The 13,672-nt window shown below is 52.1% G+C and overlaps 6 protein-coding genes across 6 annotated transcripts; 2 read left to right on the forward strand and 4 right to left on the reverse strand.

Annotated features, from left to right (window-relative positions):
- Positions 1-1,421: 1,421 nt before the first annotated feature.
- Positions 1,422-2,160, reverse strand: BO72DRAFT_52801 (uncharacterized protein). The gene has a single exon (XM_040950145.1). It carries the CDS (start codon positions 1,943-1,945, stop codon positions 1,523-1,525), a length of 423 nt encoding a protein of 140 aa, XP_040803137.1. The 5' UTR covers positions 1,946-2,160; the 3' UTR covers positions 1,422-1,522.
- Positions 2,161-2,375: 215 nt separating this feature from the next.
- Positions 2,376-6,325, forward strand: BO72DRAFT_374141 (GTPase-activating protein LRG1; the record flags this gene model as incomplete). The annotated part of the gene is made up of 6 exons (XM_040941118.1): positions 2,376-2,837; positions 2,897-3,599; positions 3,661-4,311; positions 4,377-5,477; positions 5,530-5,816; positions 5,873-6,325. 6 exons carry the CDS (start codon positions 2,376-2,378, stop codon positions 6,323-6,325), a joined length of 3,657 nt encoding a protein of 1,218 aa, XP_040803138.1.
- A 1,131-nt stretch (positions 6,326-7,456) lies between these two features.
- BO72DRAFT_446425 (uncharacterized protein) lies at positions 7,457-9,350 on the reverse strand. The gene is made up of 3 exons (XM_040944292.1): positions 9,049-9,350; positions 8,705-8,987; positions 7,457-8,600 (listed from the first exon to the last, which is right to left on the reverse strand). The coding sequence occupies exons 1-3, from the start codon at positions 9,194-9,196 to the stop codon at positions 7,835-7,837; spliced, it is 1,197 nt and encodes a 398-aa protein (XP_040803139.1). The 5' UTR covers positions 9,197-9,350; the 3' UTR covers positions 7,457-7,834.
- A 231-nt stretch (positions 9,351-9,581) lies between these two features.
- On the forward strand, positions 9,582-10,971 carry BO72DRAFT_446426 (proteasome regulatory particle base subunit RPN10). Its single transcript, XM_040944293.1, has 3 exons — positions 9,582-9,682; positions 9,751-10,085; positions 10,165-10,971. The coding sequence occupies exons 2-3, from the start codon at positions 9,921-9,923 to the stop codon at positions 10,717-10,719; spliced, it is 720 nt and encodes a 239-aa protein (XP_040803140.1). The 5' UTR covers positions 9,582-9,682; positions 9,751-9,920; the 3' UTR covers positions 10,720-10,971.
- Positions 10,972-11,184: 213 nt separating this feature from the next.
- Positions 11,185-12,181, reverse strand: BO72DRAFT_425400 (trafficking protein particle complex subunit 4; the record flags this gene model as incomplete). Its single annotated transcript, XM_040942907.1, has 3 exons — positions 11,957-12,181; positions 11,736-11,858; positions 11,185-11,641 (listed from the first exon to the last, which is right to left on the reverse strand). Coding segments are annotated over exons 1-3 (582 nt in total). The 5' UTR covers positions 11,959-12,181.
- Positions 12,182-12,500: 319 nt separating this feature from the next.
- Positions 12,501-13,604, reverse strand: BO72DRAFT_467153 (putative O-methyltransferase; the record flags this gene model as incomplete). The annotated part of the gene is made up of 4 exons (XM_040946818.1): positions 12,501-12,542; positions 12,630-13,247; positions 13,393-13,433; positions 13,592-13,604. The coding sequence occupies 4 exons, from the start codon at positions 13,602-13,604 to the stop codon at positions 12,501-12,503; spliced, it is 714 nt and encodes a 237-aa protein (XP_040803142.1).
- Positions 13,605-13,672: the final 68 nt, after the last annotated feature.

Raw genomic sequence — 13,672 nt, forward strand, 5'->3', positions numbered from 1 at the left:
TAGTTAGTAGATAGATGAGAGTGCAGCTTGTTCTGCCGGATGGGTGGTGGGTGAGTGGGCGAGTTGTAGGCACCGTCGGCGACGGGTGCCTGCCCCGAAGAACAAAGGCAGTGTCTGAACCAACCACTCCTTTATATTGGAATAGTAAGTTGACTACAGTACCTTATGATGAAGAAGCTGCACCTGTTACCAGAATTATGCTCATTACACGAGATTCGCATTTGTTCATCTCAACTAATGAAGCCCAGCCGTAGAGCGCAAACACATTGGCCCTAGGAATGTTCCCAAGTGTATTTACCTCACCGCCCACAAGCGACTATGTGCTACCTTATGTCTTCACCTCCCTTGTCATATTAGACGAGAGCAGAGGCAATAGATAGCTTATATGTATGATATTGAAGGAAGAAATCAGGAGTGATATGGGCCGTGAGGTGCTGTGTTCTATATGGATCTGTGAGACAATGTCACCTGTAGCATAACTAAATATTTTTCTAATGTGAACACTGTCATGACTTCCCGCGACCGCCCCGGCTTTATTGTATAGGCAGATTTCTTAACCAATAGGTCTCGCCTCGTTGTGGCAGCATGGTGTCTTGCGCAAGCACTTTCTGAGGTATAGTATCAGAAGTACATGAGCTTACGGGATGTTTTGTCTTCTGTCAAGATGTTCTAGGCTAAGAAACTGCCAACTCGTGCTTTCTGCCTACCACCTGCGATATAGCCGTTCTTGCTTTCTGCCAAGCAAAGGCCGAATCGCGACTCTGAGATCTGAGCCCTATAGGCCTGGAGGAGAGATAGCTGCTAATAGAAGAGACGTTGTGCCTGTGGGCCGCGAAGTAAGATACGGCGAAGGGGGTCGAAGACATGGAGCGCATAGCGCAATCGGAATGAAGCGATAAGATACTTGCGGGCGGTCGGGAAGCTAGACGGGAATTGAACCAGATTCTAAATCGGGGGGTTCCACAAGGCGAAGCTCGTGAGTAACTTATGATTTGCAAGGTTCCTAGACAAGTCTTCGATCGGCCGGGGTGAAAAGCATATCACATAGGGGTTAATTGTCAGGGCAATCATCGTTTACTCCGAGCGAAATCCAAAGATAGGATCCAAGGGGACCACTTAATCTATATTGAGTACTCCGTAGATATCTAGTCTCCACTTTGGCCAGAATTTACAGGGTCTGTTTCTGCCTGAACAATTGTTGCGCTGGCTATTTTTGGCTGACCAGGGGCTTTTTTTAGCCAACAAGACTAAACCATCTGATGGGGTTGTGCCGTTTGTCTGGTGACAACTAAGCTTAAATGATTCTTTAAATTCATCCATCCATGGATTATGTTGACGTTAAATCCTCTCCAATCCTCGCTGGTAATCTTCTGCATCTGCCTCAGCCTCAGCCTCTTTCAACCCTTCAGACTGTTGTTGTTATTTTTCGGGTCCAGTTGCCGGGTAGAGTAATGGATACACAACGCGGGATAGGGGATTCCCACCCGTCCATCTCAGGCGGTGAATGAGGCGGTGATTATTCTCACGTGACCTTTTCTAGTGGGCAGAGAGTGCCCAGCAATAATATGGGAGGAGGGCATAGGGGGGGAAGAAGAAAGAGAGGGGAGGAGAGCGACAAAGTGCCCAGCAGTAACAACACCCACCCTCCTCCAAACACGCGATCCCCTCTCCTCGCTCCTATTCCCTTCCACTTAGGTCCCAGAGACCGGGACTCGACTTCCTTTCTCTTTCTTTTGCTATCCAAATCCCTCTCGTCTCTTCCTGGGCTCTGGTGGTCCTCTACAAATACGCCTTGTTGAAAGGGATTAGGAATGGTTGTGATTCCAGACAGCGCACTCCGCCGCTTGTTGGTCTCACTCTGAGCTCCAACCCTTTCCCCATTCCGCTTCCCTCGACGACAGCTGGTTGCGCATCTTGAATCCTCTTTCCCTCGATAATTTCGCATAATCTCCTGTTTTCCCGAGCGCTTTTCTCTTCTCAACCAGCTCTAATCTTGCGCCCTGTTTTCCCTTGTTTTCTAGTTTCCCCGCAAGTCTCATCTACATGGCGTGAGGAGTGTTGCTACGGAAAAGGTCGCTAACTCCCTTAACGAACCCCGCGCACCAAACTTGGGACGATTACCTCAGAGACTAACGTTGCATACAGTCAAGGTCAACAGTATTTACCTGATAAGCAATCTCGACGATTAGTGCCTCTGCAGCAGTCACATAATACGTCTATTATCTCGTTGTCCCTTCCCCCTCTCCTGTGACCCAGCTTCTCCTACTCCAACCATAGCGGCCGTGCCGTCTACCTCGGGATAGTCCACAACATTCGACTGCAGATCCTGATTTGCCCAATCAAGCCACACCTCAAAGGCATAGTTCTCGACGAACATGCCTCCCGGCGACGTTCCTTTGCCGGACAGCCTCGTGCCGGGCAACGGGGCTGTCCGCCCCAAACTCAACACCAGTGGATATGGCGGTGGTAGTTTTCAGTCGCAAACCCCAACCTCTCCTGCAGACAGTAACATTGCTTTCGACTCGCCTCGCACAAGGACAGGAGGATGGAACGGGTCCACCAATAGCCCGGTCGATGGAGCACAGAACCCAGACGGTCGAATGAGCCGGCGCTTGGAGTCTGGCCACCCTGGCTCGAGAGATCCGTCAACACCAAGAGATCGTAATGGTTACTGGGACAGATCTGCACCACGAGAAAGATCCCGCCCCAATGGCCGACCACCCACGAAGTCTCCTGGCAGCTCGTCGCGGATTTGCAAAAAATGCGGTGAACCGCTCACGGGCCAATTCGTACGAGCTCTGCTTGCAACATATCATCTAGAATGTTTCAAGTGCGAGGTGAGTGCACCATGTCTAAGGAATGGCTGTCGTCTATCTGTTGACACCGTTGGGTTTAGGACTGTGGTCAAATAGTGGCGTCCAAGTTCTTTCCTGTAGATGCTGAAGATGGAAACGGGCAATACCCTCTTTGTGAGACAGACTATTTTCGACGTCTCGATCTTCTCTGTCATGAATGCGGTGGTGCGTTGCGTGGTTCATATATTACAGCATTGGAACGCAAGTATCACATCGAGCACTTCACCTGCTCTGTCTGTCCCACTGTTTTTGGCGCGCAAGATTCATACTATGAGCACGAGGGTAAAGTCTACTGTCATTTTCACTATTCTACTCAATTCGCTCAACGCTGTCATGGTTGTCACACGGCAATCCTGAAACAATTCGTCGAGATCTTTCGCAACGGTCAGAATCAGCACTGGCACCCTGAGTGTTACATGATCCACAAATTCTGGAATGTCCGACTGGCTCCGACCGGCCAAGTCCTGGAGCCGCCTGAGATGGACCTAGACGCCACTGACGAGGAACGCAACAGAGTACGCGACGAGGAAGACGTGATGGAGGAAAAGGTCTACAGAATTTGGAGCATATTGTCCAGTTTTGAGGAGTCATCTGCTGCGTGCATTTCGGATATGCTTCTCCATGTCAGCAACGGCACCTATGTTGATGGTGTTTTTGTTGCAAAAAAGTTCATTGGGCATGTAGATGTCCTCTTCTCTGCCATTGACCAGCTTGCGACAAACATCAAAACACAAGGCATGAAAGGTAAGCGGCTGCGATACACTCGTCTCGCCCTGTTAACAAAAAGACGATCGCTGATCACCAGACCTAGACCTGGCTTATGGGCGTGAAGCAAAACTTCTGTGTAAGAAGATCGTTGCCTTCTTTGCATTACTCTCCAAGACTCAGGAAGCTGGCGTTCGTAAACTGGGCGTTACTCAAGAACTCCTTTCACTGGTCACTGGACTCGCTCATTACCTCAAACTTCTCATTCGTATTGGTCTCCAAGGAGCCCTCAAACTTGAAAGAGAAAAGCAAACACCTGAAGGCCTTCACCACTTCCTAGACCACTTGGGAGACTTGGAAGCACTCCGGCCTCTCGACGAAGAAGAGACGACTGCAGATTTAATGGTCGGGGTCGATGTTCTCGCAGACCAGCTATCTGATTGTTGTGCGTCGTGCAAGGAACCCATTGACGATGAATGCGTCATGCTTGGCGATAGCAGGTGGCATATCAAGCCGCCACACTTCTCGTGTGTATCTTGTCAGAAGGATCTAACGAGCACCATCCAGGATTCGCTGTACAATCGGAAGGAAAAGCGGGCATACTGCAACGACTGTGTTACCAAGAATGGTCTTAACCAGGAAACACAGGGAGGTTTCATCCATGTGACCAAACTTCAGCAGTTTATCTTTCTTTTGAGAGTTGCTCTTGCGCGACTCCTCGCCGTTCTACGAGCTGGAGGAACATTCTCTGGTAGGTTATGACGGCCAGTCACTTCGACACCTCACAGAGATACAGAGACACTTACCGTTCGATAGACGATCCCAATGCAGGCCCACAAAGCGGTAGCGATAGTGGTCGAATCCCACCTGGGGGTGAAATGCGCAGGTCAGGCACAAGGGCCAAGTCATATGCAAACGCCGTCAAAGACAGTCCCGAGGGCTCGTCACTCGAACAGACTGTGGGCGAAATGCGACGCTTGCGATCTATCCGGAACGAGCGCACCCTGTCAACAACTTACAGAAAGGCTCGAGCTTCTCGAATAATTGATGGGCCAGAGGGTCGCAGCGTGCGGCCGGGATCATCAGGTGGCGAGGCCTCGGATCCACGGGGCCATGGATTTCAGATTGTAGAGGAAAAAGATGCCAACGGAGAGACGGTCACTGAGCTGACATTTGGCAATCAGGACGCATTGACTTTGGATGATATTCCTAGAATCGTTGCGGCCGAACAAGCCAAGGAACAACGGCCCAATGCCTATAAGCATGCCGGCACCAAGCTTGTTGGCACCACCGAGCCTCTTCCAAAGTACAACTACGGTCATCAGCGTGGCGTTTCGGGTGCAGGTTTAGAGCAGCATCTGATCGAGCAGTCAGGGCGGACTAAGAAGTACTTTTCGGAACTTTCTGCTCTGGAGTACTTCATTGTCCGACATGTTGCGGTCTTGTCCATGGAGCCATTGTTAGATGGGAATTTTACTTTGGAAGAACTTCTCTCGTTGATTGAGTCGCGCAAACCCACGATCTGGAATATCTTTGGTCGAGCTTTCAACAAGGAAGCGAAGAAAGGTGGGAAGAAGAAGGGTGTCTTCGGCGTCAGCCTCGACTTCCTTGTTGAGAAGGAAGGTACAGAGTCTAGTCACGGTGTTGGCCCAGGAGCGCTTCGCATTCCTGCCCTCGTTGATGATGCTGTCTCTGCGATGCGCCAAATGGACATGTCTGTCGAGGGTGTTTTCCGAAAGAATGGCAACATTAGGCGCCTGAAGGAACTCACCGAGATGATCGATAACAGGTATGAACAGGTAGATCTCACCAAGGAGAACCCTGTCCAGATTGCGGCCCTCCTCAAGAAGTTCCTTCGTGAGATGCCAGATCCACTCATGACATTCAAGCTGCACCGCCTATTTGTGGTATCTCAAAGTAAGTTTGATGGCCCTTCGCAGCAATGTCCGGCTTGTTAACGTCGCCACAGAGATCTCTGATCCTGAGAAACAAAAGCGCCTCTTGCATCTCACCTGCTGCTTGCTTCCCAAAGCTCATCGTGATACCATGGAAGTCTTGTTCGCCTTCCTGAACTGGACTTCATCCTTCTCACATGTCGATGAGGAGTCCGGTAGCAAGATGGACATTCATAATTTGGCAACTGTGATAACACCGAACATACTTTATCCCAACACCAAGGCCAGTACCGTGGACGAGAGCTTCCTGGCAATTGAGGCTGTCAACTCTCTGATCACATACAATGATACTATGTGCGAGGTATGCTGTCCAGCTTCTCCTTCGTTGTACTGCTGCCTTCTAACAATTTTTTTTAGATTCCGGAAGACTTGCAATCAGTCCTGAACGACCCTACCTTCTTCAAAGAGAATAGCGAGGTGACTACCAAAGATATCCTCAAGCGCTATGGGGACATTGCACGAGGCAGTATGTCTCAAAAGCCCCTCAATGGTGGCGAGACTGTCACAATTACCAATTCTACTCGCGGAGCGAACATTCCTACGTCTGCACGCATTGAAACGGACGCCTCCCAAGATGCGGCTTGGCAGGCACAGAGCTCAGTTCGCCACGTCCAAAGCCCTGGGGGACTTGGCCACTCTACAAGCACCGGTCAGACCGGTATGGACCTTGGTCCTGCATCGGCTAAAGATTACCGTGAGCGAAGCACGAGTAATAGCAGCCAGCAAAACACCGTCCAACCTGATGGGCAAGGCCACCCGATGCCTTACCGACCCCGTCCAGGCGCGGGACCTATGGGTGTTGCGGGCTAAAATAACAGCTAGCCTTTGTTATCGGTGATGGCACCACACTGTCACTTTTCCGCATAGTCTCAAAGATATTTTCCTGATACAATAATCGCCAATATCTCGTTTGAGCTCCAAAGAATGCTCTTGGCGTATGGCTGGGCCGTTCAGCGTTTATTCGATATAACATGGTTGGATGGAGTTTCTTTCACCTTTTGAATTGAGATGATTATCGATATTTGCCAAAACAGTCGGCTCGAAGATTCTCTTGGCGGATGGTTGTTCTTTTCTTCTTACCTTGTCTTTTGTGCTCTGGCAACTTGAAGCGCATTTGCATTGGCCGTGGGTCCCAGTACGACTCACTGCACCCTTAATTTGCTTTCTACCTCGATAGGCTAGTTACGGAGGTCCGTCTGTCCGTCGTGACCTTGTTAGGTTCATATTCTGGGGGACTTTGGGGTCACTCTTGTCCCATCTTTTCCATCTTACCCATCTTTTTCTTTTCTCGCCCGTTGTTATCTCAAAGCCTTGCCTTGCAGCCCTTTGCGTTTTCACAGCTCGAGACCCAAAGCATACAATGCCAGGGGCATTTCCTTTCTTTCCCTTCCCTCGATTTCTTTTTCTTTTCTTTCTGATTTCTTGAACACCATGGTGTTTCGCAATCTTGTGCCTTACTAACTTCCATTCCACTGTCGTGTGAGATTATTCTGAGTGGGACGCACTAGCGAGGAGAGGGCAGATTTCTTCTTTTTTACTTTATTTCATTTTCTCAGGCAGTTCCAGATCAACTGCGAAGATACCTGTGCCGAGTCATACGATATTTTCTTTTCTCTTCTCTTCTTCTACCTTTTTTCACTTGCTTCATCCCTTCTCTTCTATATCCATTCTGTTCCACTTTCTCCCACTCCAAAACCATACGACCTAACCCCCAGCTGATATCCCGACTTGTTTGTGTCTCTTTTTTCTTCTCTCCACCATCCCATGTGATGTCTTTCTATTCTCTCGTCCCCTCTTATTTCCCTTTTTCTTTTCTCATTCAGCCCCCGCCTGCCCTCAAAAAAAGAGGTGTAATTTACTAGCGACTATGAATGAAAGACATTATTATAGTAGCTGCCACTTTGATAGGCTTGACAGTGTGAGATTATGAAATTTAGTGTTCCATGCTGAGAGCGGTTTTGATGCTGTCAAAGAGACATTGAGGATAATTAACAGGCAAATGCATGCTGGATCCAAGTAAACACAGTCATAATTCAACAAGGACAAACATGACACCTGGTAATGTCTCTCGATAATTGATCCGATGCGTTGAGCAAAACCAGAACAACGATAGAAGCTGTAATTGACATGAAAACTCCAAATGATTTACCCCAAGCTCCCTATACGCCTTCGATACCTAAAATTAACTCCTGAATCACACGACCCCCGGTATCAAGCACAACACCACGCGGAACTCCAATCATATACAAAGCAACAATGGAAGGTATCAAAATGACTTAGGTCGTAAGTAAGAACCAAAGGCCGGAAGTTAGGTTCCTATCAGGCTCGCTTGCGCAGAACCCTCCGGCCGGCTGCGGGGGCGGCTTCACCGCCGGCCGGGGTGGTGGCTCGCTTGGTCGTTGTTCCTGATGCGGCGTTGCGTTTAGCGGCGACGGCCGCGGAGGCTTGGGTGCGGCCGCCCGTATTCTTCCGGGTAGCGGAGGAGGCAGTCGCGGACGCAGTGGCACCACCGGCGGTCTTCTTGCTGCCCGTGAGGGTCCGGGTTGGCTTGGCCGCCACGGTGGTGCCGGAGGAGGCGGACGAGGAGACACTGTCCCGGCGGTCGACCTGGCGCGTCGCGGGCCGCGGCAAGGGCGAGCGCAGGGTCTTGCTTGTCGTGGTTGCGGCGCGGCTTGCCGGGCGTCTGGTGGCTGCTTGGGACGAGGGTCTGACGACGGATGTCGAGGGCGCGTTGGTGCCGCGAACGGACCGCAGGCCCGGCATGCTGGCGGAGGTGCCCTTGAGCGGGCTGGAGGGCTTGAGGGGGGACATGGGTCGGGAGAGGTAGGACGATGTGGGATGGGGGTGGTGGTTGGGTTTCTCAGGCGAGGCGACGCGTAGAGGGGATTGGGGGTACGTCCGCGAGTTCGAGGTCTTGGGCGACAGGATCCGGTAGTCGTTGGCGCCCCTCATCTCCTGCGACACCACCCGCGAGGTTCCCGCTGCTGCTCCGGGTTTGGCCCGGCGTTTGGGGTTCTTGAGCACGTCGAGCGACTCCCCGCCGGGGGCGGGCGCGTTCTCTTTATCAGAATAGATGCCCTCGTGGCTGGTTTTGGGGGGAAACAGGGTCAGTGAATGGAACCACCACGATATCAAGTCTCCCTTTCCCTTGGGGAAGACTCGGAGAGGGTATATCATCTTACGCCGTACCTTTGTTTGCGTACCCTGCGGGAGCTGGGGCTGGCAGTCGTCGCTTTGCGCAACCTGGGGCTAGCGGAAATGGTTGCGAAATTCCGGGATGCTTTGGCTGGGCTGAGCAGCTTGCGTGGGGATGTGTTCTCTTGGTGTGCTCTCATGTGTTTCTCGAGTAGTTCGCCCATGTTGGCTCTGCGGAGTGCGATGGGGATTCGGTTGATGCGTCGCTCGATCCGGGCGCGTAGGTCGTTGGCTTGGAGAGCATACTGAGCACGGAGTTTGCGGGCGCGTTCGGTGACTGCGACAGCGGTTAGTACCGGAATCGAGGGATGAAGATTGTGCTGTCCTTGGAAGCGTACTTTCGAGCTGGAGGTTATCAATGAGAGCCTGTTTCTGGTTGCGTGTAATCCGAAGCTTCTTCTTAGGCGGGCTGTTGGTGGGTGTGATGGCTTCCTCGTTGTGGGACGCGTCCTCGGGGGACTTGCGTTTGGAGGCAAGGGACGCCATTGGGCTTGAAATAGGTTGCTAGCGATCGCTTGTCGATAGACGTGCAGGATATTCAATGCAAATTTCAAAGGCTGGAACGGAGCCAGAAGGATGATTGTGTCGAGAAGTGCGTCTGAATTGAAGGGAGGGAGGAAAGCGGAAGAGTTGGCAGGCGGGAGAGTGTGTAAGAGAGAGAGGATAAACAACCTTGATTGAAGTGCTGACTTAATTCGTGGTTAGCTCCGACCGGGAGAGGGTGTGACATCTTGCACTGCAGTCCCCGTCCCGTAAGTTACCTCTCTCTCCAGCACCGCAGCTCTCACTCTCCTCCATCAATCTTCATCTTCATCCACTCCTCCAATCATTTCCTCTCCATCTACTCACAACATCTTCCTATTTTCGGCATCTATAGCGCCTAAAGCTATCACCTACTGTTACTTATATCAATCACTGCCGTCGTTCCTAGTAACGCCAAACCCTCGCCAAGATGGAAGCTACCATGATCATGTCCGTTCCTCTGTTCCACCCCTCCCCTCATCTCAAGCTTCGTACACCTTGGCTAACAACCTATGCAGTGTGGACAACAGCGAAAGCAGCCGTAACGGTGATTATACGTAAGTACCACGAAGTCTCAGCAAGGGCCATCGAACCTTCTTCTCTCGTTCCGACCGCTGACAGCTGAGCTGCCAGATCGACCCGATGGCAAGCACAGATCGACGCTGTCAGCGTCATTCACACGACCAAGATGCGCGTACACCCCCAATCCGCCGTCGGGCTTATGAGCATGGGAGGAAAGGGTCCCGAAGTCCTGTCGACATTCACCACCGACTTCGGTGGTATCCTGGCTGGTCTGCACCGCACGAAGATCGGTGGCACTGCCCACCTTGGCTCCAGCATACAAGTGGCCGGTGTATGTCTTACAACAACAACAGCAACTTCCCACAATCACGATGAGTATTCAAAGCAGCTAACCAGACGGCAAACTATAGCTCGCCCTCAAGCACCGCTCCGAGAAGTCCCAGAGACAGCGCATCATCGTATTCTCCTGCTCCCCCATTGAAGAAGACGAGAAGACGCTCGTGAAGCTCGCCAAGAAGATGAAGAAGAATAACGTGTCCATCGACGTGATCGCCTTCGGAGACCTCGAATCCGACCAGACCAAGAAGCTCGAGGCGTTCGTCGAGAACGTCAAGGGTGGCGACGGCTCCCACCTGGCCATCATCCCGCCCGGCGACAACCTGCTGAGTGAAGAGCTCCAGGCCACGCCGATCCTGGGTGGTGACGGCAGCGGCGCCGGTGGTGGCGCCGGTCCGGACGGCGGGGACGGGGGCTTCAACTTCGAGGATGCGGCGGAGAACGATCCCGAGCTGGCCTTTGCCCTGCGTCTGTCCCTCGAGGAGGAGAAGAACCGACAAGAGAAGGAGAAGCGGGATCGGGAGGAACAGGAGCGCAAAGTCAACTTGGAGGGCATTCCCGAGGAGGGTGGTGAGGGTAGCGGAAGCAAAGACAAGAAGGATGACGGTGACAAGATGGACACCGCTTAATGTGTGAGGAAATTTCGAAATGATCCTCGTGGATGACCTCCTTTTTTTCTTCTTCAATCTCTGATGCATACCCGGCGTTCCTTCTGATGTGTACTTGCGTTAAAGTTTTCTCTGGTTTTTCTGCTTGGTTGTAATTGTAGAACGTGGGTTCTAGAGTCGACCCCCCCGCCCACACGACAATCCTTTTGAGAAAGGCTTGCGGTATCTATATGGGAATTCTATAACATCATAATCGTAGTCCTATGCCGGAGAGAACCGCGAACGCATATATAAAAAAAGGAATTGATGACGAACGCCTCCCACGAAAGAAGAAAAGTAAAAGGAACACGATACATCAGTGCAATCTTTAAAAGTTTCCGTCGCCAGAAATCGACTTTGAATCAATCCAACAGTAGGCCAATCATTCTTCCTCTTCCCTTGTTATGACAACAAAGGCAAGAATGATTACTATTGAATCAGAAATCCTCACGTCCGCCCGCGCAACCACCCATTCAGATTCCGATCAAACGCCTCGCACCGGACCGGCATCTCCAACTGGTAGAACGGGTTCTTCATGACGAAGTCGGCGTAGAACTCGTAGATCTTCTTCATCACCACCTCGATGTTGGCCATGTGCGGGTCCGTGAAGAGGAGGAACTTGGTGCCCGTCAGCGTCTGGAAGCACGTCAGCCGGAACTTGTCCGTCTCGAGGGACTCTAGCCCCGTCGCGGGCACGCCGAGGATCGGGTATGTGTATGAGGACGCGGAGACGGATGGCGTTGTTGCTGCCGCTGTTGTCGTCGTCGTCGTCGTGGGCGGAATCGGGGTGGAGGTGCCTGAGGGGGAGGCGAGGTTGGAGGACGCGCTGGTCGGGGTGGAGGCTATTGCGGTTGGGGTGAGGAGGGGGAGTTTCGGGGTGATGGTGCGGGTGATGGCGTGGACGCTGTTAGAGGTTATTAAGTTTCGTTTCTTCTAGGCCTGATATACAAAGCATTCGTCTCTCTGGAAGAGGCATTGACACAAAGGTCCATTCATACCCGTGAAAGGTTCCGGCGAGAACGAGGTAGTCGTTTGTCGAGAGCTTGCGGAGGCCCGGTTGGAATTCGCGCTGGTAGATTAGACCTCCGGCTTTGTTGATGATGATTAGGGAGAAGACGGTCCTGTTTGGTTTTGCGTTAGGTATTCTCTTGCCTTGTTGTGGGGAGAAGAGGAAAGGCGGAATTGGGAGTTGGAGTTTGGGATTGTGGTTGCGACGTACATGGTGATGAGGGGGAAGAAGCTATGTCAGTCGTAGGAGTAGTATCGGACGATCTTGTCCTTTTGAGTGGTTTCAGGACCTGCGGTCATGCGGCATCACAGACGCTTTCTCGTCGATTCTTGGCAATTGATGTGTAGAGGACGAAAGATCTTATTTTGTCGTGATTTCATATCAAATTGTTTGTTGTTCTGATCATTATACCAGGTGATTATTGCGGAGGTGTTGTTGGCCGCCGGTGTCTTCCACTGCGGCCGTCTCGCTCACCGCTTTCGATGGGAATGTCCTTTGGGTGGACCTCGAAATAGCCCGCGGTTTTCTCCGCACTTGCCCACATTGAATGCATCTCCCGGGACTTTATCTAAGCCCTGCATCGAGTCTGCAAGTCTACACATCTACATAGCGCACATAACTGGTCTTCTAGGAAAATACAATGGTCAGGGATCTGGTCCATTGACCGGAAATCTGAATTGCCATACACGTCAACGTGATAGATTGCGTCTAATCATAAAGAAATCTCAATGGAGAATTGATATCACATGCGGCATCATGACCGGACAGCCACGACGTCTGTCACTTCCACGATATTCTATAACAAGCAATAAGTCAGCAAAGACAGAGTTCCCACAATACATCCGGTTTCGTATACTCAAGAGACAGGAGAGAAGACACTTACCGGCCGCCCCTGCACCACATGCTCCGTCTCAAACGACCGAGTCGTATAACGCACCTCTCCCTCCCCTCCCTTACCCCCAGCCCGCACATACTCCAGATAATCCGGCGCGCCGGGAATATCCGTGTTATCCGCAATGACCTTCGACCCGACATGGAACAGCGCCAGCTCCTCACACAGCTGCAAGTCCGAGAGGTAGAACTTCTCCCAGTGATCGAAGAACGCCATGTCGACGCCGCTGGGGGCGATCTTGCCTTGCTCGACCAGCCCCCGCAGGGACTCGGACGCCGGTCCCACCAGGACGTGCACGACCTCCTGCAGGCCCACGAGCTCGATGAAGTCCCGCGCCACCTGGGCGATGGACTCGCTCACCTCGAAGGTGTAGATGTGGATGTCGTTGTCCGCCGAGGGCCCGTGCAGGTCGCGCAGGATGGCCGCCCACGCGATGGCGGAGCAGCCGACGTAGGTTCCGAACTCGATGACGGTCTTGGGCTTGGGCTGCATGGACTCGAGGTGCTGCTTCGCGACCCGGAGCTTGGTTTCCTTGAAGTTCATGAGGTGTCGCGTCTGGCTGTATTCGTCGAGCGCGCGGTACAGGGCCCATGGGTTGTTGCGGTAGGGCTCGGTCGTGGGTTGGCTGAAGATGTGGGCGTGCGCGGCTTGAGCGGCGGCTTCGGGAGACTTTTTGTTCCAGGAAGAGGTTAGATTTTCTGGTGATGTTCTGTAGGTAGGTAGGTAGCGGTGGGTGGGTGGGTTGGAGACTTACGTGCGGAGGCATGTTGGTGGGATTGGTGTGTATGAGTTGGTCTTGGGTACAAGTGGTTGGTGTCGAGTCAATAGTAGGAAGAGCTTGGGCTTTGAGCGTAAAGGCAGTGTATTGGAGGCTGGTGATGATCGTGTCTATTGTGGACATGAAGCTTTTATACACGGCTGCTGGGCGCTCTGCAAATGCAGACGGCGGTGACCTTCACCTGCCATCTTCGGTTCTGAGGTCAGTGGTCCACCCTATGACGAACGCCTTTCTATCTCCGAGAGGCGTATTCTTT

The sequence above is a fragment of the Aspergillus fijiensis genome (genome assembly GCF_003184825.1).
Source record: "Aspergillus fijiensis CBS 313.89 unplaced genomic scaffold BO72scaffold_14, whole genome shotgun sequence".
Classification (NCBI taxonomy): Eukaryota; Fungi; Ascomycota; class Eurotiomycetes; order Eurotiales; family Aspergillaceae; genus Aspergillus; species Aspergillus fijiensis.

Bases quoted from the DNA above. Each gene is read 5' to 3' on its own strand.
- BO72DRAFT_52801 (XM_040950145.1), bottom strand. From the start codon at position 1,945: ATGCGAAATTATCGAGGGAAAGAGGATTCAAGATGCGCAACCAGCTGT.
- BO72DRAFT_446425 (XM_040944292.1), bottom strand. From the start codon at position 9,196: ATGGCGTCCCTTGCCTCCAAACGCAAGTCCCCCGAGGACGCGTCCCAC. The intron at 8,988-9,048 runs GTACGCTTCCAA...CCGCTGTCGCAG, and splicing joins TGATAACCTCCAGCTCGAAA to TCACCGAACGCGCCCGCAAA. The intron at 8,601-8,704 runs GTACGGCGTAAG...CCCCAAAACCAG, and splicing joins CGCAGGGTACGCAAACAAAG to CCACGAGGGCATCTATTCTG.
- BO72DRAFT_446426 (XM_040944293.1), top strand. From the start codon at position 9,921: ATGCGCGTACACCCCCAATCCGCCGTCGGGCTTATGAGCATGGGAGGA. The intron at 10,086-10,164 runs GTATGTCTTACA...GGCAAACTATAG, and splicing joins CCAGCATACAAGTGGCCGGT to CTCGCCCTCAAGCACCGCTC.